At 40.6% G+C, this 22,436-nt stretch overlaps 1 protein-coding gene across 2 annotated transcripts; it reads left to right on the plus strand.

Annotated features, from left to right (window-relative positions):
- The first annotated feature begins 1,369 nt into the window (after positions 1-1,369).
- On the plus strand, positions 1,370-20,561 carry GRSF1 (G-rich RNA sequence binding factor 1). 2 transcript variants are annotated; one of them, XM_081587438.1, is made up of 10 exons: positions 1,370-1,778; positions 4,196-4,352; positions 6,052-6,207; positions 6,592-6,735; positions 9,068-9,203; positions 10,792-10,976; positions 11,892-12,013; positions 13,178-13,313; positions 13,661-13,736; positions 19,178-20,561. In XM_081587438.1, the coding sequence occupies exons 1-9, from the start codon at positions 1,422-1,424 to the stop codon at positions 13,708-13,710; spliced, it is 1,443 nt and encodes a 480-aa protein (XP_081443564.1). In that variant the 5' UTR covers positions 1,370-1,421; the 3' UTR covers positions 13,711-13,736; positions 19,178-20,561. The 2 variants fall into 2 exon arrangements, with proteins under 2 accessions (XP_081443564.1, XP_081443567.1); XM_081587441.1 differs by lacking the exon at positions 1,370-1,778 and adding an exon at positions 1,939-2,064.
- The last annotated feature ends 1,875 nt before the right edge of the window (positions 20,562-22,436 follow it).

Raw genomic sequence — 22,436 nt, forward strand, 5'->3', positions numbered from 1 at the left:
TTAAGATGAATACTGAAAGGGTGATTGACATGATTTTTGGAGTTTGCTTTGAAATATTCCAATTAAGAAAAAAAAAATGGTTGGGAGTGGTGGTGAAGGCAGATGAAACAAGAATGAAAAATGCTGATAATTTCTGAAAGTCTAGAAATTTATCACACTTTTGAGATTTTCCACAACAAAGTTTTAAAATTTTAGCTTTTTCTATTTTTCACTCTCTGAATTTTTTTTTTTTTTTTTTTTTTGCCTACTAAAACCTGAGATGCTTGCCTGGGAAATTACATGGACAGAGGAGCCTGGTGGGCTATAGTCGATGGCATGTCAAGAGTCAGACAGGCCTTAGCAACTAAACATCATGGATTTGTCAGTTTCAGTTATTTGAGTACTTTAAGAGGCTAAATGGTTAAAAGCATTATTTGTGATCAAAAAAAACAAAACACAAAACCTGAGGGGGGGTTCTGGCCACAGGAAGAAAACAGCACAAGCAGTCCTTCGCAAACTTCTTGTATATTCGTGAATACACTGAATCCTCAGGGGATGTTACACACGTTTCGCTCGAAAGCAGAGGGTTCCTATGAAACCTGTTGGAAGCCAAAATGGCATAAAGAGAGCAAGCAATTACCCCAGCACACATCTTGCTAAGGCGATAAAGCACAGACGCTCAAAGATGCAGTTCAAAGCTATGGCAGGGAGATGTTGAGTACAGTTTCCCAAGAGGAAGCTTGGTGATGCCACCTCAGCCTCTACCAAGGCTGCTGCAAAACAAATGCTGTTATTTTCAATTTTCATCCTTTCACATAAAAGTAAAAAAAAAAAAAAAATCACAGCTTTCTACTAACAAAAATAGGTACTAGTGTGGGTCTTCCATAAACGCTAAGTGGCCTGGAGTGAATTTTCCAACACTGGAAGAATATCTATATACGTTATTAATATATAACTATCTACAGATTTCATTTTATAACTAATAAAGTTGGCTTTCCGCACATAACCCAAGCTGGGCAGGGGGGAGGGGGGGCGTTATTAGATCTCCGCCGGCATCATCAAATATAACTAGAGTATCACAATTTCCTCCAGACGGCGCTTTGGCCCCTCACCTAAGGCGGGAGAAAGCGCCCGACATCGGGCGTCTCCAGGGGGCAGCCCTCTCAGAACCGGAAGTCCTCTTCAAGCCTCAGTTTCCACAAAGCGAAAGAACCACCGGCGGGTCGTACTGGTCCCGCTCCTCCCTACCGCGGGCAGCCACGCCCCCAGGGCGGAGACCGGGCGGAGCCGCGAGCTCTCCTCCGCCTCCTCCCGACTCGCCGCTGCCCCCGGTGCCGGCGGCGCATGTGCCTGGCCACCCCTCCCCGGCCCTGGATTCCACTTCCTCTCCGCTGGCGCTGCCGCCGCAGCCGCCTTCAGGCCCTGCGCCGCCTCCGGAGTCCATGGCCGGGACGCGCTGGGTGCTCGGGGCGCTGCTCCGGGGCTGCGGCTGCAATTGCAGCAGCTGCCAGCGCACCGGCGCCGCCTGCCTGCCTTTCTACTCGACCGCCGGCTCCTTTCCCTCGGGAGTCTCGGGCCGCCGCCGCCTGCTGCTGCTGCTCGGGGCCGCCGCGGCCGCGGCCTCTCAGGCGCGGGGCTTCCAGAGCGGGCCTGTGACTGCCGGGAGGCTGGCGGGCCCTCCCACCGCGGCCGCGTCCGCCGCCGCCGTGGCCGCCGCCTCGTACTCGGCCCTGCGCGCCCCTTTGCTGCCGCAGTCACTGGCGGCGGCTGCGGCGGGCCCGGCGCGGGGCTACAGCCGGGTACGTGGGTGCCTAGAAGAGCCGCGCGCCGGACGCTCCCCCGGCCGCGCGCCCGAGCCCCTCGGCGTGCGTCTCGCCGGCGCGCGCGGGGTTCCGCGGCACGCGCCGCACCCCCCTTCCGCTCCCACCCCCGCCCGCCCAGTCCTCCTATTGGGCCCCTGAACAAGGGACGCTTTCCCAGGCCTCGGGTTTTCTTTTTTTGTTCTCCTCTCGAGTCTGTGGTCGGTTGGGCAGTGTAAGTGTGACTGGGGGTGAATGTTGAGGCCTTGTTTCCCGCCGACCTATGGTAGGTTTTGTGAGGAGGTCTCCGTCCCCGCCGCGCATCCCTGTCGCTCCTCGCCCCCCCCGGTCGTGAAGTTGGGAGGCTAGACCCCCGGAGTGTCGGGACTTTAGGTGTCGCCCGAGGACTAGGCCTGGGCGGCCCTCGGCGCACCTCGCGGTCCGCTGCTGCGAAGCTTCTGCACTCGCGTGGGCTGGGTTGGTGGGAGGTGGGGGGCAGAAGCAGGCTGGTACCCGGCACTGTCCTTGCTCTCGAGTCTCGGGGGAAAGGCGGGTTGCCCCAGTTACTGAAGGTCACCTCCGCCTCTTCTGACGTAAGGTCCTTTAGGGCCGTGGGTCACCGCCGTGGGAAGGACAGCTTGAAGACCGATATGGGGGGAGAGGGGCCGAGGAGAGGAGGCATCTGGGGCTGATGATGACTTGGGGACCCAGGAGTGAGTCTACCGTAATTTACTTGTTTTTTTTAGTGAGTGTGTACGGATTGCAAATGTTTTGTGCCTCATAGGAAGCTTTCCTTCTGCTTGTTAACGTGGCGTCTGGGAAATGTCAGCACACTTTTTTGACTACCATGTTCTTGATGCCTTGGGTCATATTTATCTTAATAGTTGGTTCTTCTCCTTGAACTTAGGGAAACTGGGAAGCTGATCAGCATGGCTGCTCTCTGCCAGTGGCTGAGCTAATGGATTTGAATCCGGGCCCAATAGTTTTTGCTGCCCATTTTTGTAAAAGCTTGTGATGCTTATGGAATTCTGGGAATATGGGGAATGCTGTTTTATTAAAAGAAAATAGTATGCCTTTGTGACCTGGCTGCTCTCTTTTTCTGATATTTTTTTCTGTGAATTTGTCTAATATAATGATATGTGTTGAGCCCTTACTAGTATTATACTGTGCTTGCATTATTGATTGCTTAAAATTATGTGTAAATCTTCGTGAAAATAACAGGAACATAAAAAAGAAATATCTCTCTTCAGTAGAGTGCAAGTCACTTGACTTAAAGCCTGTCTTCCCTTGTTGATAATTGTAGTGCTTGTTGCATTCTTATTAAATACTTATTAGGCCTGTGCTAGACGTTTACATTTATCCCTGACTTCTTAAAATTAGACAAGTTTTCATGTAAATGGTAGGATGGTACAAAGGAATCTTTCCTTAGCCTAGTAGAGTGCAAGTCTTAAAACCTGAGTTACCTTTCCTGGTTATGGTTGTGGTGCTTGTTAGAACCTTGTTACGTTCCACTTTCGTTTAGTCTGGTAAAATAGAGTTTTTTGGATGTGTCTCAAGCACACTACTGCTTTTGTGATTAATGATCTTTTATTCAGTTGACCTGACATGCCTAAGTTGACAGGTTACTCTTTCCAAGCATCCTGCTGACTTGTTGATTTATACACTCCTAAATGTCTTTTATTAGCTCCCCTTTGCCTACCAGTTTAAGGGCACACACTGAGCCTGACACTCAAGTCCCTCTGCTGTGTGGTACCCAGGTCCTTTTGCCAGCTCATCTTCTTTGGCTCCTAATTGCACCCTGCAGTTTAGCCAAATGCAATTATTGCTGTTTTGCAAATGGGCTTCTGTTCCTACTGTTGCTTCCCCTTCAGACTGGAATGTCTGGCCTTTATATACTGCTCTCAGAATTCTAGCCTTCCTTCAGTGCTCATTTCATATCTTGTCTTGATTCTTCTGTTTGTGCTCTGTTTTCAGTTTCTATAATATCTTGTATCATAACTATAACACTTAAAACATCTTGTCTGTGTCCTTGTCCTATGCGACATGGTAAGCTTTTTGAGATGGAGGCCTAGTTATGGCCTACTGTGGTTAGGAGGTGTTTATATGTTTGTCAAATTGAAGGGACCTCTTTTGTCCCACCTTAGCTAAAACACTATTAGGTGGAATTTGAGATTGATAAATTTAAAAACAAGCCTGGAATAAAATTTATGTTCTGCCAAGCCATTAGGCTGTGTATGCTTCTTGCTTTAGGATGTGCACTGTAAGCCAGAACAGGATAAGTTAGATTTGTGAATTTTCCTTGCCTCTGAAATAACTGATTGTCCCTAAAGAATAACATTCAGTGTTTTTGTAGAAATAAACATTTGCTAAGTACGTGTTCAAGAGATATTTCTGCAATTCTTCATTTCTTTTGGAAGGAATCCAAAACTACCTACCTGGAGGACCTTCCACCTCTCCCTGAGTATGAATTGCCTCCGTCCAAGTTGGGAGAAGAAGTGGATGATGTTTATCTCATTCGAGCCCAAGGATTGCCATGGTCGTGCACTGTAGAAGATGTGCTTAGCTTTTTCTCAGGTATATTTTATGTATGTTTTAAATATGTAACTTTGGGACTCCACTGCAATCCAGTGGTTTAGACTGTGCTTCCACTGCAGGGGCACAGGTTCGATCCTTGATGAGGGGTACTAAGATCTCACATGCCACATGGTATGGCCAGAAAAAAAGTTGTAATTTCATCTGCGTAAAAGGTAGTGCCATAAAATCCAAGTTGGACTATACTGTAGACATCTTATTTGATGGATGGAAATTGTCCCATTCTGGGGACATCATATGTATTATTTGTCATATATACCAGATGTAAAGACCTTAAATATGGCAAAAATTTTAATGTTAAAACTATATGGTATGAAACCAGTTTTCTCAGAAGTTTTAATGTGTGCATAACCTGTTAGTGGAAATATGTTAGAATATACTTGAGTAGCTCTTTGTGTAACACATACATTTGTTGTTGTTGTTGTTCCCTTAATAACATGTTTGAAGGTTTATGTATTTATGGTTGATTTTAAGCTTTTGTGTCTTCATATGATTTTTAATTTTCCTGCTTCTTAAGAGGCTTCTAGAAGATGGTGACTTAAATGTTACATGTTAAATGAACATGTAATACTATATTAAGTACCTGATGTGCATTGTATTTACACCTTCAGCTTGCTCCCAATATAAGAAGTGTGCAGTTTGGGGATGTCTTTTCTTTGGTAATGAAAAATAGGGAAAGTTAAATTATGTTGCAAAATTATTCTGATAGGAGATATTTTAGAGTTCTTATGGATATGGTCATAACAAAGAAGACTTATGCATAAACCTTTTCAAAGCAGGGAGCCACAGTCTTATTAACAGTTACCAGCAACTCATATAATTTCACTTATTTGTGGAGTCTAAAATATGAACCTATGAACCTATCTATAAAACAGAAACAGAATTAAGGACAAAGAGAATAGACTGGAGGTTGCCAGAGGGGTGGGAGAGGGTTGGATTGGGAGTTTGGAATTAGTAGATGCAAACTGATATATATAAAATGGATAAATAACAAGGCACTACTGTGTAGCACAGGGAACTATACTCTATATCCTGTGATAAACCAAAATGGAAAATAATATGAAAAAGAATGTATATTCGTATATATGTGTGTATATTAATGGAGTTACTTTCCCTCGTAGCTCAGTCGGTAAAGAATCTGCCTGTAGTGCAGGAGACCCGGGGTCAATCCCTGGGTTGGGAAGATCCCCTGGAGAAGGAAATAGCAACCCACTCCAGTATCCTTCCTGGAAAATCTCATGGACAGAGGAGCCTGGTGGGCTGCAGTCCATGAGGTCACAAAGAGTCGGGCACGACTGAGTGACTAACACTTACTTACTTACTTACTCAACCATATTTTAATTCCTTGAATGATGTCAAACCAATTGTAGAAACATTTGGAAGGACGTATTAATCACATTTTGTCTTGAGCCTAGCCTGACTTGCCATTTACTGATCATAAGGTCATAAACTTATGTGCTAAGGTTTGCTTATCTTTTCCACACGGAACATTTAAGAGACTACCGCCATCATTAGCATTTGGATGCCTTTGGTGCTGAGAGTTTGTGTAAGGAAAATGGGGGGCAGTTCGGATCCTGCTTCATTTTGTTGTTGGAAGATTGCAAATCTGATTATTGTATTGATATGATTGAGCTAAAACTTTGATTTCTGGTTTTGATTGATTTTACTAACAAACTTTCAGACTGCAGAATTCGCAATGGTGAGAATGGAATTCACTTCCTCTTAAATAGAGATGGGAAACGAAGGGGTGATGCCTTAATTGAAATGGAGTCAGAGCAGGATGTGCAAAAAGCCTTAGAAAAACACCGCATGTACATGGGGCAGCGGTATGTGGAAGGTACGTGAAGTCATATTATTGCTTTTTGGGATCATTACATTAGACTGTACTTTTCAAGGCAGTTTCATTTGATCCTATGTTAAATATTATGAATAGTGAAGTAGTTAGATACTATGAACAACCCTTTTCCAAGGTGTGAAAATGAAGCCAAAAATAATCTCTGTTTCTTGTCTGTAAAATGAGGATGTTGACAAAGTTTACCTCTGATGTTATGATGTTACAGCTGGCTCACGGTAAACATCTGACAAATGTCATTTATTATTTTCGCCAGAGAAGTATTAATACATATGTTTTTAGATTCTTATATAATACCCAATGTGATTCTTTTTTTAATGGAGTCTTTGTTATGTAAATTTTGCATACCTTTTGTGCTCTTTTGCTTAGTTTATGAGATAAACAATGAAGATGTGGATGCCTTAATGAAGAGCCTGCATGTCAAATCTGCACCTGTGGTAAATGATGGCGTGGTTCGCTTGAGAGGACTTCCTTATAGTTGCAACGAGAAAGACATCGTAGATTTCTTTGCAGGTGCTTTTCAGTTATATCATGTTTGGGACCTCATATCATCTTCCTCTGGGCTTCCCTAGTGGCTTAGTGGTAAAGAACCCGCCTGCCAGTGCAGGAGACTTGAGTTCAGTCCCTGGGTCAGGAAGATCCCCTGGAGAAGGAAGTGACAATCCACTTCACTATTCTTGCCTGGGAAATCCCATGATCAGGGGAGCCTGGCAGGCTAGAGCCCATGGAGTCACGAAGAGTCGGACACGACTAAGTGACTAAACAATAGCAACAGTCTTCTCTCTCCATTGTTTCCTTTTTATCTTAGGTGAGCATTTTCCTAGTCAGTCAGTTCAGTTGTGTTCAGTTGCTAAGTCGTGTCTGACTCTTTGCAGCCCCATGGACTGCAGCATGCCAGGCCTCTCTGACCATCGCCAGTTCCTGGAGTTTACTCAAAATCATGTCCATTGAATCGGTGATGCCATCCACCCATCTCACCCTCTGTCGGCCCCTTCTCCTCCCGCCTTCAGTCTTTCCCAGCATCAAGTCTTTTCAAATGAGTCAGTCCTTCACATCAGGTGGCCAAAGTATTGGAGTTTTAGCTTCAGCATCAGTCCTTCCAATGAACATTCAGGGTTGATTTCCTTTAGAATGGACTGGTTGGATCTCCTTGTAGTCCAAGATATTCTCAAGAGTCTTCTCCAATACCACAGTTCGAAAGCATCAATTCTTCGGCACTCAGCTTTCTTTATAGTCCCAACTTTCACATCTATACATGACTACTGGAAAAACGATAGCTTTGACTAGACAGACCTTTGTAGGCATAGTAATGTCTCTGCTTTTTAATATGCTATCTAGGTTGGTCATAGCTTTTCTTCCATGGAGTAAGCCTCTTAATTTCATGGCTGTAGTCACCATTTGCAGTGATTTTGGAGCCCCCAAAAATAAAGCCTGCCACTGTTTTCACAGTTTCCCCATCTGTTTGCCATGAAGTGATGGGACCAGATGCCATGATCTCAGTTTTCTGAATGTTGAGTTTTAAGCCAACTTTTTCACTCTCCTCTTTCACTTTCATCAAGAGCCTCTTTAGTTCTTCTCTTTCTGCCATATGGGTGATGTCATCTGCATATCTGAGGTTATTGGTATTTCTCCCAGCAATCTTGATTCCAGCTTGTGCTTCATCCAGCCCAGCGTTTCTCATGATGTACTCTGCATATAAGTTAAATAAGCAGGGTGGCAATATACAGCCTTGATGTATTCCTTTTCCTATTTAGAACCAGTCTGTTGTTGCATGTCCAGTTCTAACTGTTGCTTCCTGACCTGCATACAGATTTCTCAAGAGGCAGATCCGGTCGTCTGGTATTCCCATCTCTAAGAATTTTCCACAGTTTGTTGGGATCCACAAAGGCTTTGGCATAGTCAGTAAAGCAGAAATAGATGTTTTTATGGAACTCTTGCTTTTTCGATGATCCAGTGGATGTTGGCAATTTGATCTCTGGTTCCTCTACCTTTTCTAAAACCATCTTGAACATCTGGAAGTTCACAGTTCATGTACTGTTGAAACCTGGCTTGGGGAATTTTGAGTATTACTTGTATGTGAGATGAGTACAACTGTGCAGTAGTTTTAGCATTCTTTGGCATTACCTTTCTTGGATTGGAATGAAAACTGACCTTTACCAGTCCTGTGGCCAGTGCTCTGTTTTCCAAATTTGCTGGCATATTGAGTATAGCACTTTCACAACATCATCGTTTAGGATTTGAAATAGCTCAACTGGAATTCCATCACCTCCACCAGCTTTGTTCATAGTGATGCTTCCTAAGACCCACTTGTTTAGGGGAGAAGTCTTCATTTGGAGTTCCAATATTTATAGATTATATAAGTGTTTTGACCTATCATGGTGATCTTTGAGGGTGTCATATTTAAAAGTGATTTCACATGAAGTTTTTATTTTTTTCTATGAGGAAAACATTCTTTCATAAAAGTGGCTGTATTTGTCTAAGACAGCAATTTATATGACTTAAAAGCATTATTATCTAATTCTTGGCAGTAAGATATGCATCAGTAGTGATGTTAGTCTAAATTTCTATTTCCCCTAATGTGTAATTAATGGCAAAAAAAAAAAAAAGTGTGTTTTAGATGGACTGCTTGGACCCTAAACATTCTGGGAATAGGTGGGTGTTACTGGCTTTTGGCTGCATAATAATTTTCTCCCCATTAGGCAGGTATAGGCTTTGAGACTGGCAAACTAGCCTTACAATTTTACTAATAAAAAAAATTCTTAGTATGTGATTGAATGTATTAAGTCGTAAGACTAAAAAGGCTCCTGTTAGCAACACTAATTTGTAATAATTTTTGGACACCTAGGACTGAATATAGTAGACATTACTTTTGTCATGGATTATAGAGGGAGAAGGAAAACAGGAGAAGCCTATGTGCAGTTTGAAGAACCAGAAATGGCCAGCCAAGCCCTTTTGAAACACAGGGAAGAAATTGGCAACCGGTGAGTGAAGCAGATAGTAATGATGTAGAAAGATCAAACATTGGGTCATTTTGATGAACACAGTGTAACATGACTGTAAAATTATTTCAGTACAAACCAGACATGAGCTGTCAAATGTCCATCACTTAGATGAATAAATTGTTAACATTTGTTATATTTGCTGCATCTGTTTTTTCAGTTTATGTCTTTTTTTTTTTAAACATGATCTCAATATTTATTATCTAATGCCAGTCCGTAATCACATTTTCCTGTTTATACCCAAAGTGTCCTTTTCTAGTTGCCTTTTTTTTTTCCCCACCAAAATCTAGACGTGGTCCACACGTTGCATTTGATTATTATGCTTCCAGTTCTGTTAAGTTTGAGCAATTCCCCTTTCCCTTTTTATTCCCTTCTCCTTTTTATTATTTTTCCCCCATTAGACCATACCACGTAGCTTGTGGGATCTACGTTCCCCGATTAGGGATTGAACCCACGCCCATGGCAATAAAAGCACTGAGTCCTAGCCACTTGACCACCAGGGAATTCACCCCACCCCCCCTTTAAAATCCAGTTGGCTTTTGAAGAAATTGAGTCAGTGGTCCTGTATAGTGTTTCACATTCTGTATTTAATATTTTTGCTTCCTCATGGTGTCCTTTAACTTACTCCTTTGTAGCCTGTGTTATTTCCTGATAACTAGATGTTAAAATCTTGGATTTATTCAGGTTAACATTTTGCTATGGATACTCTATAGAGGCTTCCCAGGTGCTCAGCGGTAAAGAATCTGCCTACCAATGTAAGAGATGTGGGTTGGATCCCTGGGTTGGGAAGATCCATGCTGGAGGAGGATATGGCAACCCGCTCCAGTATTCTTGCCTGGAAAATTCCATGGACAGAAGCCTGGTAGGCTAGAGTCCATGCAGTCACAAAGAGCTGGACACAACTAAGCATGAGCACAATAAATTTCTTTAGTAAATTAAGAAATGTTGCCCATCTAGGTCTGTAAATGCAAATGACTCCTATAATTTGAGCTTGATAACCTAATTTGGAAGAGCATTGTTCAGGAAAAGGAAACTGGTTCCAGAAGCTTGAATTTAATAGTTGCACAGGCATACAGAAAGCAAGTTAGAACTGATATTTAGTTCATGAATTCTTCTTAGCCTCTAGTTAAGTCCTGAGGCAAGTTAGCTCCTCATATACAGTGACTTTTAATGTCTTGTCAGATATGATGAATTTTCACAGAAGTGTTTTGTAAGACCTCAAGAGATTATTAATCAACTGTATTAAAAAAAATAACAAAACCTTTCTTAACAGATTCTTTATAATATACATTTGACCTTTGCATATTTGTCCTTGTGAAGTGAAATGGGTAGAAAAATTGGTAAAAGAAACTGTTATCTTGAGGAGGATTAAATCATTGACCTGGTCTGTTGAGAGTACTTTTTCATGGGCTAATGTCTATGTCCATTCTTACTTTTTTCCCCCACCTGTTATCTTTGGACACCCATGTTTGTTAACCTTTGGAAATATATGTGCATATTTTATTTTAAAAGAGTTCACTACGAAGTTAATTTGTACCATTTGTACATATTCACTTTTGTTTTGACATAGATATATAGAGATATTTCCAAGCAGAAGGAATGAAGTTCGAACACACGTTGGTTCTCATAAGGGAAAGAAAATAGCATCTTCTCCCACTGCTAAATATATAACTGAGCCAGAAGTGGTCTTTGAAGAACATGAAGTAAATGAGGATATCCGACCCATGACAGCTTTTGAAAATGAGAAGGAAATAGGTAAGGACTTGCCTCTTATTGAAACTCATTGGATCTGCCTTGTATGTTTTGATACTTGTTAAAAAAAAAAAAAACTGTTTTATGACCATGTTGTATGACATTGTAAGAGTGTAGGATAAAGGGTATTGAGTTAAATATTTAATATGTCTTTGAGTGTAGTGTGTACTGTGAACACACAGTCCTCCCTCAGTACTCACAGGGGATTGGGTCCAGAACTCGTCATGGATACCAGAATCCATGAGTGCTTACGTCTGACAGTCAGCCCTCTGTATCCAGAACTTCCACATACAGGGTATGGAGGGTTGACTATGCAGGTTTTTAAAAACTTTACTTATTTTTTTGTAGATTCCATGTCAAAAGCCAGGTTTCACATATATAACAAAAAAGAAGTAAGTTTGTCAGCATTTTAAACTTAAGTTGGGAAAAGATGTGTGTAAGAGAGCAGGATTGTTGACGAAAGGAAGGAATGTTGTCTGCCTCTGTATTTAATTATTCCTTTGATTCTTAATCCCAAAACAGTGTTTAGAATCTTGAAAGTTTGATAAATACGTTCTAAGTTTGTGCCCTAGAAATATCCCGTTACCATATTAATTTTTTTTAAGTGATTATAACCCAGGAAATTTTTCTTGCCTTTATTTTTTCATTCATAATCGTTTTTCCTTCCCTTTGTTGTTAGAAAAAGATATGTTCTTTATAATCTGGTAATGATTTGAGACACTAAATCCTTATAAGTGTTCAGGTGATATCTGTTAGGCGGGGGAAATTTCAGATGACTGGCTTTTAAAATGGAAGCCCTCTTCCTTACTATTTGAAGAGGAATTGAGGATTTTGACATTAAAGTCATTCCTAATTGCAATCTGCTAATAACTCCGAAGCTTTGATGTTCCTGACAGTGCTTTTTGTTCCACTTCTCAGAATTGCCGAAGGAGATGTCAGAAAAGCTTCCAGAGGCTGTTGATTTTGGAACTACGTCTTCACTACATTTTGTCCACATGAGAGGATTGCCTTTCCAAGCCAATGCCCAAGACATTATAAATGTGTGTGACAGTAAGATATCCAGTCTCAATAGCTTTGAACGACAGTTCTGAAGTTTTGAACTTCTATTCAGGGAAGGTAGAGAAGAAAAATAACAGTGATTCTGTAGTATTTTTGGACAGTAAGATGGCATCTCCATGACTCTGGAAGCTTGTTTTATTTTCGTTGGCTGAGAAGTGTGGGTTTTATTACATTTTAAAGTCATATATATAATGGATAAAAAGATTTTACAGATGTAGAATAATATGGTATAGGTTTAGTATTCAAAGTAAAAAAGCTTGGTCTTCTCTAAATTAGTTCAATCAGTTAATTTTTGAGTTTAAAAAAAGACTCAGAGCTTTTGTCACAGGGTAATTATCTACTAGACATGAATCTACTCCTAAATTCCTGGAGCTTTCAGTAGACCATATAACCTTCTTGCATCCAGCTTCCCTGAGTTTTGAGAAAAGAAATTTTTAAAATATTTTTGTTTTATGATAGATACTATATGAAATGAAAAGATATGAAACAACAAAGTACTTACTGATTTTCTGAACTTGAGGATGTATACTTAAGGTAGATCCAAAGCTGGAGCCTTCAGTTAGCAGTGGGACATCAGAATTGTCTTCATTATTTCTAAAAGCCTAATAGGAATCATATCTATACCCAAATGAAAGTTGCACAGTCTCATTAGAGAATTGCTTTCTGTTGCTTTGGTTTGGAATATTAACCACTCAGTGTGGTAGCTCTCTTTAGGTGGTGCTGGTAAGAAAATGATTATTAGCTGCATGTCTGGTTAAAACATGGTAAAAATGAATGATTATTAAAAAATGAAGTATTTTTGATGGGTGATTTTTTAGAAACACAGAAGGATGTATGTGGGAGGAAAAATAAAAGTAGTCCTTGTTGGTATAAAGGAAAGTTTGAAAACTATTTGTGTATTATTGTATTTGTAGTGTAAGTTCTCTGTGAACAGATATTTGAAATATAACCTTGAGTTCTAAGAAGATCAGAAGAGCCAAAAGAAGTGGTAGATGTGTAATTACATAGTTGCTTAAAGAGATTTCCTAAAAATAAATTTATTAGATGTATGAATTAGAATCTGAAAGAAAAGTACAGGGCCACCAGACTTCTAGAAATTGGACCTAGTAACGTTATGCTCATTTTGGCTCCCTTTGTTTGTTTAGTTTTTTGCTCCGTTGAAGCCTGTTAGAATCACCATGGAATACAGTTCCAGTGGGAAGGCCACTGGAGAAGCTGATGTGCACTTTGATACCCATGAGGATGCTGTTGCAGCTATGCTCAAGGATCGGTCCCATGTTCGTAAGTGCTGCCCATGATTTTTGTTATCAATTTTGACAACAAATCCCTTTTTCTTTTGTAGAGTTTACCCAGAAGTCTTTCATGGGGGAACTGTACTCTACTAATACTATTAAATAAATGTAAAGAAGACAGAACTCTACATTATAATGAGAAGCATTTATTTGTCTATTTACTATTCTGCGTATTTCTATCCAGAGTTAGGAGGGTTTTTTTTGTTTTGTTTTAGTTTTTAACTAAGGAAAGGATGGGACAGACGGTTTGGGTTGCTGGCTAAACTCAAAAAAATGGCTGCAGTATTACTTCTGCCTTTGTAGCTTTAAAAATGGACCCTTTTATGTCATTCTCAGACCATAGGTATATTGAATTGTTCCTGAATTCATGTCCGAAAGGAAAATAAGACTTCAAAGGATTCCAGATAATAAGGTAAATTTAAGAGGTAGAATTGTAGAAATTATTTTCAGCTGATAAATTAATCATTAACTCACCAGTTTGTAATATGTAAAATCATTCTCTTTTTAATAAAGATCAAACTAATCATGACTGAAGCCTCACTATAAGAAGTGAAATTCTCCTGGGAAATAGAATTCATTATGATCATATAGTGGTTTTATTTTCCCGTTAGAATCTCTTTCCATCATTCCCAGCATTCATCATGCTGTGTGCCTAAAAAGAACTTTTCACCTTTAGTAGCTGTATATTATAATACACTGAAAATGTGCCTCATATTAGCTTGTCTTCCTAAAAAATTGACTCACATTTCTTAGTTCTAAGGTACAGCCTTCTAAGTCAGTGAAACTATGAGCCATGCCTTGTAGGGCCATGCAAGATGGATGGGTCATGGTGGAGAGTTCTGAGAAAATGTGGTCCACTGGAGAAGGAAATGGCAAACCACTTCAGTATTGCCTTGAGAACCCCATGAACAGTATGAAAAAGCAAAAAGATATAACACTGAAAGATGAATTCCCCAGGTCGGTAGGTGCCTGGTATGCTGCTGGAGAAGAGTGAAGAAATAACTTGAGAAAGAATGAAGAGACCAGACCCAAAGCAAAAACAACACCCAGTGGTTGATGTCACTGGTGGTAGAAGTAAAGTCCAATGCTGTAAAGAACTATATAGCATAGGAACCTGGAATATTAGGTCCATGAATCAAGGTAAATTGGAAGTGGTCAAACAGGAGAATGCAAAAGTGAACATCGACATTTTAGGAATCACTGAGCTAAAATGCACTGGGATGGGCAAATTTAACTCCAGTAGTCATGTGTGGTGGAGAAGGCAGTGGCACCCCACTCCAGTACTCTTGCGTGGAAAATCCCATGGATGGAGGAGCCTGGTAGGCTACAGTCCATGGGGTCGCTAAGAGTCGGACACGACTGAGCAACTTCACTTTCACTTTTCCCTTTCATACACTGGAGAAGGAAATGGCAACCCACTCCAGTATTCTTGCCTAGAGAATCCCAGGGACGGGGGAGCCTGGTGGGCTACCGTCTATGGGGTCGCACAGCGTCAGATACAACTGAGGCGACTTAGCAGCAGCAGCAGTCGTGTGGATGTGCGAGTTGGACTATAAAGAAAGCTGAGCACCGAAGAATTGATGCTTTTGAACTGTGGTGTTGCAGAACACTCTTGAGGGTCCCTTGAACTGCAAAGAGATCCATCCAGTCCATCCTAAGGGAGATCAGTCCTGGGTGTTCATTGGTAGGACTGATGTTGAAGCTGAAACTCCAATACTTTGGCCACCTGATGAGAAGAGCTGACTCATTTGAAAGGACCCTGATGCTGGGAAAGTTTGAAGGCAGGAGGAAAAGGGGATGACAGAGGATAAGATGGTTGGATGGCATCACCGACTCAATGGACATGAGTTTGGGTAAACTCCGGGAGTTGGTGATGGACAGGGAGGCGTGGCGGGCTGAGGTCCATGGGGTCACAAAGAGTCAGGCACAACTGAGCAACTGAACTGAACCATTATATCTACTACTGTGGGCAAGAATCCCTTAGAAGAAATGGACTAGCCCTCATAGTCAACAAAAGAGTCTGAAATGCAAATCTGGGGTGCAATCTCAAAAACGACAGAATGATCTCTTGTCTGTTTCCAAGGCAAACTATTCAATATCACAGTAATCCAAGTCTGTGTCTCAACCAGTAATACTGAAGAAGCTGAAGTTGAATGGTTCTATGAAGACCTACAAGACCTTCTAGAACTAACACCCAAAAAAGATGTTCTTTTCATCATAGGGGAATGGAATGCAGAAGGAGGAAGTCAAGAGATACCTGGAGTAACAGGCAAATTTGGCCTTGGAGTACAAAATGGAGCAGGCCAAAGGCTAACAGTTTTGCCAAGAGAACGCACTGGTCATAGCAAACACCCTCTTCCAACAACACATGAGAAAACTCTACACATGGACATCACCAGATGGTCAATACTGAAATCAGATTGATTCTTTGCAGCCTAAGATGGAGAGGCTGTATACAGTCAGTGAAAACAAGATCAGGAGCTGACTGTGGCTCAGTTATGAACTCCTTATTGCCAAATTCAGACTTAAATTGAAGAAACTAGGGAAAACTATTAGACCATTCAGGGATGACTTAAATCCCTTATGATTATACAGGGGAAGAGACAAATAGATTCAAGGGTTTAGATCTGATAAGACAGAGTGCCTGAAGAATGATGGACATTGTACAGGAAGCAATGATCAAGACCATCCCCAAGAAGAAGAAATGCCAAAAGGCAAAATAGTTGTCTGAGGAGGTCTTACACATAGCTAAGAAGAGAAGCGAAAGGCAAAGGAGAAAAGGAAAGATATACCCATTTGAATGTAGAGTTCCACAGAATAGCAAGGAGAGGTAAGAAAGCCTCCCTAAGTAATCAGTGCAAAGAAATAAAGGAAGACGACAGAATGGGAAAGACTAGAGATCTCTTCGAGAAAATTAGAGATATCAAGGGAACATTTCATGCAAAGATGGGCACAATAAAGGACAGAAACGATCTGGACCTAACAGAAGCAGAAGATATTAAGAAGAGGTGGCAAGAATACGTGGAAGAACTATACAAAAAATATCTTCATGACCCAGATAACCATGATGGTGTGATTATCCACCTAGAGACAGACATCCTGGAATGCGGTCAGGTGGGCCTTAGGAAGTGTCACTACGAACAAAGCTAGTGGAGGTGATGGAATTGCAGTTGAGTTATTTCAAATCCTGAAAGATGATGCTGTTAAAGTGCTGCACTCAAGGGATATGTCAGCATATCCGTGTCAAATATGGAAGCAAATGTGGAAAACTCAGCAGTGGCCACAGGACAGGAAAAGGTTAGTTTTCATTTCAATCCCTAAGAAAGGCAATGCCAAAGAATGTTCTCATTAACCACACAGTTGCACTCATCTCATATGCTAGTAAAGTAATGCTCAAAGTTCTCCAAGCAAGGCTTCAACAGTATGTGAACCATGAACTTCTAGATATGCAAGCTGGATTTAGAAAAGGCAGAGGAACCAAAGATCAAATTGCCAACATCACTGGATGGTCAAGAAAGTAAGAGAGTTCCAGAAAAACACACACTTCTGCTTTATTGACTATGCCAAAGCCTTTGACTGTGTGGATCCCAACAAACTGGAAAATTCTTAGAGATGGAAATACCAGACCACCTTACCTGCCTCTTGAGAAATCTGTATGCTGGTCAGGAAGCAACAGTTAGCACTGGACATGGAACAACACACTGGTTCAAAATTGAGAAAGGAGTACGTCAAGGCTGTATATTGTCACCCTGCTTATTTAACTTATATACATAGTACATCATGCGAAATGCCAGACTGGATGAAGCACAAGCTGGAATCAAGATTGCTGGGAGAAATATCAATAACCTCAGATATGCAGATGACACCACCCTTATGGTAGAAAGTGAAGAACTAAAGAGCTTTTGGATGAAAATAAAAGAGGAGAGTGAAAAAGGCTGGCTTAAAACTCAACATTCAGAAAACTGAGATCATGGCCTCTGGCCCCATCACTTCATGGCAAACAGATCGGGGGAAACAATGAAAACAGAGACTTTGTTTTCTTGGGCTCCAGAAATCACTGCAGATGGTGACTACAGCCATGAAATTACAAGACGCTTGCTCCTTGGAAGGAAAGCTACGACCAACCTAGACAGCATATTCGAAAGCAGAGACATTACTTTGCCCACAAATGTCCGTACAGTCAAAGCTGTGGGTTTTGCAGTAGTCATGTATGGATGTGAGAGTTGGACCATAAAGAAAGCTGAGCACTGAAAAATTGTGCTTTTGAGCTGTGGTGTTGGAGAAGACTTGAGAGTCCCTTGGACTGCAAGGAGATCAAACCAATCTATCCTAAAGGAAATCAATTCTGAATATTCATTGGAAGGACTGATCCTGAAGCTGAAACTCCAATACTTTGGCCACCTGATGTGAAGAGCTGACTCATTGGAATAGACCCTGATGCTGGGAAAGATTGAAGGCAGGAGGAGAAAGGGATGACAGAGGATGAGATGGTTGGATGGTATTAGCGACTCGATGGTAATGTGTTGGGATCAGTGACAAACAGGTAAATGTGTTTGATGTTGCTTCCCTGACTCAGTTCTGTGTGGTATCTTTGTCCCCATAATTAATGTATTGTGATCACTTTTCTACATGTAGTGGTGCTTTCCTTTAAAACATTTTGCTGTAACGATTTCTTGAAAACACATGGGGCATTTCTTTACTGTTCAGTTCAGTTGCTCAGACATGTCCGACTCTTTGCGACCCAGTGAACCGCAGCACGTCAGGCGTCCTTGTCCATCACCAACTCCAGGAGTCCACCCAAACCCATTTCCATTGAGTTGGTGATGCCATCCAACCATCCTCTGTTCCCTTCTCCTCCTGCCCTCAATCTTTCCCAGCATCAGGGTCTTTTCAAATGAGTCAGCTCTTCGCATCAGGTAACCAAAGTATTGGAGTTTCAGCTTCAACATCAGTCCTTCCAATGAACACCCAGGACCGATCTCCTTTAGGATGGACTGGTTGGATCTCCTTGCAGTCCAAGGGACTCTCAAGGGTCTTCTCCAACACCACAGTTCAAAAGCATCAATTCTTCAGTGGTCAGCTTTCTTTATATTTCAAGTCTCACATACATACATGACTACTGGAAAAACATAGCCTTGACTAGACAGACCTATGTTGACAAAGTAATGTCTCTGGTTTTTAATATGCTAAGTTGGTCATCACTTTCCTTCCAAGGAGTAAGCATCTTTTAATTTCATGGCTGCAGTACCATCTGCAGTAATTTTGGAGCCCAGAAAAATAAAGTCACCCACTGTTTCCCCATCTATTTGCCATGAAGTGATAGGACCGGATGCTATGATCTTAGTTTTCTGAATGTTGAGCTTTAAGCTAACTTTTTCACTCGCCTCTTTCACTTTCATCAAGAGGCTCTTTAGTTCTTCACTTTGTGCCTTAAGGGTATCTTAAGGCAAAGGGTATCTTAAGGGTATCTATCTGCAAATCTGAGGTTATTGATATTTCTCCCGGCAGTCTTGATTCCAGCTTGTGCTTCTTCCAGCCCAGCGTTTGTCATGTTCTTCACTGTAGTCATAGGCCATTTTTGGATATAAAATCCCACAGTTGTGGGCCTTATATATTTACATTAGCTAAAATCTGTGTAAAATATATTTTGTGTTCAACCTTGAAAATCTGCTACCTTCCTATCAGGCTATAAACACTCATGCCTAACTAATTTTCTTTACCTTAATTGTTTCTTAGATAACTTGCAGTAAATCAAAAAAATTATTGAATTTGTAGTTTTTAAATGATATGAGAATGTGTGCAGCACTTTTTTAGTTTGAGTAAAAATGTGCAACTTTTTTGTTTTATTTTCAGAATGAAGCAAGAAGCATTTCATTTGCACGTCTTTCTTGGACTTGGGATCTAAAGTTCCAGTTTTTTAGGAGCAACTGCTAGAGAAGTGATATCAAGATTTTGGATTAATTGTTTATAAGAAAAATTCCATAGTGGACTGTTCAGAGAAAACGATTCAGTTTAGGATTATGATACAAACCTCAAATTTAGTTTTTTTGTTTAAATTGTCCAGGATCTAGTTTAAATATCTGGTCTTTATTTTATACAATTAAATAGTTTGTTTTCATAGATGATTTGTGACCCAGAAGGCTACATATTTTTATTCAGCACTGTCCTTTAAAATCTTTCTCCCATTTTAAAAATTATCCATTTGAGATTTTGGTTTTTGCCTATGAATTAAGAGATACAATGTAAAACTTTTCATGGAATAAAATACTGATTTATTTTAGCCAGATACTCACCAAAGCAAGGAAAGGTTTCAGGCCCTTGAACCATTATAGTTTCGCAGAGTTATTTTAATTTTAGATGTATTTGATTACTTAGATAGGGGTAGGAATTAAAAAAAAAAAATCAAAACAAAATAAATACCACATTAGTGAGTGTAAATGACAATAATTTGGCAGTTTTATATCTTTAGAAATGTTTTGCCTTTTCAGCCTTGTGCTAAAGGCATTTAAATTGGTGCCTGTATAATTAAGGAGGGAATTATAGTCTCAACTTAAAAGTTGGCTGACCCATCCCCTCCTCATCCCTGCCCTCCCCCCCATAACCCTGTTTTGATTCTTGGGTAAACCTTAAGGTGTGTGTTAGTCTAAGAACTGTGAAGTGACATGTCATAACAGTCCTGACTTGTAAGGACATTAATGGCTTCACTTGAATTTAAACCAGCGCTAGGTAGGAAAAAAATCTTGTCTCCTCATTTGCTTTTCCAGTGGGGTAGCACTTCCCATATTTTAGAATAAGTAGGGGTGCCTTGCTTAAATAAAAATAGCATTTAATGTATAATTGTGTGAAAGGTTTATGGGTAAAGCTGTATTTCTGTCACATTGTGGCAGTACCTTCTGCTTCAATATTAAACAGCTTGTTATTTAAATACTGGATCAAAATGGCTGGCTTCAAACTGTAGTCATTAATAAACTAACTTAATGTGTACCTGTGTAGGAGAATCAAAGTTCTATATAGTTTCTTTGCCTTGTTCCTGTTCTCAGGGTGACAACTGTCATGTGGTTACCAGGAGATGCAATTCTAGTTCTTAAAGTTGAATTAGTCCAGATTTCTGAGAGGTGGTATCTGAAAGAGAGATTATGTCTTCTCTCACTTAAAACATAACCATCTTTGAATACCAGCTAAGATGAAATCGCTGTACTGTAAGTAGTCAATAAATGAAGACTTGTTTCAGGCTGAAGATTACCTAAGAGTATTTATTTTGAGTATTTTGGAGTGTGAATCAACCTAATATATTTTTGTTACATCAAGTCCTGGTATATTAATATAAGAAGAAATGGTTAATTTTTAGTTGTGTTTGTTTTTATCATCCTATAAGAATGTGATTCAATCAACCAGCTTAACATCTTCCATGTTACTACCTAGATAGAAATGTAATTTTCATACATGGTTGAGTGTACTGAGCTATGTGAACTGGTGTCTGTAGCTGTATGAGCTATTAGAATATGATCTTTTCTCTCTCTCTCTGTACAACTCTTAGAAAAGAATGAGAGCAAAAACATTAAGATGTTCTGCAGTGGGTAAGCTTAAAGGGGTATATCTTAACCGTACTAGTTGCCGAGTTCTCAAAGAAAAAAGACCGGTGTGCATTCTTGGGAAGTCATTTCATGAATTCATGTAATACTTTCCAATACTCCCTTTAATAGGTTATTGCTCATAATTTATGTTAGTGAGTGAGTAATAGCTGACAAGGCAAATGTGGTTCAGGAAAGGGAAGAAAAGCACATAATAAAAGTAATTTTTATTTTTATCCAATCTAAAGACATACTTGCCCCCCTCTCAAAATGTGACAAAACTGGTTTGTGCATCATCATTTTCTGTTGAAAGAAATAGTGCCAGTGAATTTGCTCTTGTCTTTGGGTCCTTTGTGTCTTTATCATCTCCTCTGTGGTAAAGCTGTCAAAAATAGTGGGATTGGATGTGTTGAGGTTTACCTGTATCCTTCTTTGGCCCGCTCAAAAGAATTACAAGGGGGTATACTGATATGGAGCATATAGATGCCAAGGGGAAAATTGCTGAAGACTGTGTTCTGATCTGATATACTCACTAGAGTGAAGCAGAACCGTTTTGTTTGTCCCTCTGTGTCTGGGTGAGAGGCTTCCGCCAGGTGTGAAGGGAGACTGAACCCACTATGGAGTGAAAGGCTCTGAATCCTCCTCAGTATTTCTGCAGTGTGGTCAGGAAGAACCAGGAGAAAGCCACTGCCATCTCTGTGACATTTTGAGAAAGTGACCCTACTAATTATTAGTTAACATGCTCTATTGGCATCCTCTGCCCTATAGTCCCTTAGCACAATGGTCCGCAACCTTTTTGGCACCAGGGACCGGTTTTGTGGAACAGTTTTTCCACAGATGGTTTCATAATGATTCAAGGGCATTACATTTATTATGATGCAGCTGATCTGATAGGAGGTGGAGCTTAGGTGGTACTGTGAGCAATGGGGAATGGCTGTAAATGCAGATGAAGCTTTTCTTGTTTGCTTGCCCGCCTTCTTCTCACCTCCTGCTCTGTGGCTCAGTTCCTAACCGGAGTGCTCCATGGCCCAGGGGTTGGAGACCCCCTGCCTTAGCAGGTTCTCATTTGGAGATTTTTCTCTGGGTTACATCCTATTTATCTTATAATTTAAAACATACTGTTACTTTGAGAATTTTCCATAAATTAAGTGAAAGGGTTGATATTCAATTGATAGGACGTGAATTAGTAGAATGGTATATCTCAGCAGTAAAGTGCCTAAGTTTCAGCAGTTTATGAAAAAAAAAAATTGCTCTATGTAGTAGGAATACATTTTCCTTGCTTGAATTCAGCAGATTAGAAAATAAATCTCTGAAGTTTGTACTAAGGGAATAAAGCTGCTATAAACATTTGTGTGTAGGTTTTTTGTGTATATATAAGATTTCAGCTCATTTGGGTAAATACCAAGGAGTGTGATTGCTGGATCATATGGTAACACTATGTTTAGTTTTGTGAAAACCTGCCAAAATGTCTTCCAAGATGGTTGTACCATTTTGCATTTCCACCAGGAATGAATAAGGATTCCTGTAGCAACTCATCCTTG

This window comes from Giraffa tippelskirchi, chromosome 1, assembly GCF_054371585.1.
Source record: "Giraffa tippelskirchi isolate mGirTip1 chromosome 1, T2T-mGirTip1v1.2.pri, whole genome shotgun sequence".
Lineage (NCBI taxonomy): Eukaryota > Metazoa > Chordata > Mammalia > Artiodactyla > Giraffidae > Giraffa > Giraffa tippelskirchi.

What these genes read in the sequence shown, in the direction of transcription:
- GRSF1 (XM_081587438.1), top strand. Translation starts at nt 1,422, where the DNA reads ATGGCCGGGACGCGCTGGGTGCTCGGGGCGCTGCTCCGGGGCTGCGGC. An exon ending in AGGGAAGAAATTGGCAACCG is followed by an intron (nt 9,204 to 10,791) that starts GTGAGTGAAGCA and finishes GTTTTGACATAG; the next exon opens with ATATATAGAGATATTTCCAA. An exon ending in CAAGGATCGGTCCCATGTTC is followed by an intron (nt 13,314 to 13,660) that starts GTAAGTGCTGCC and finishes TGTCATTCTCAG; the next exon opens with ACCATAGGTATATTGAATTG.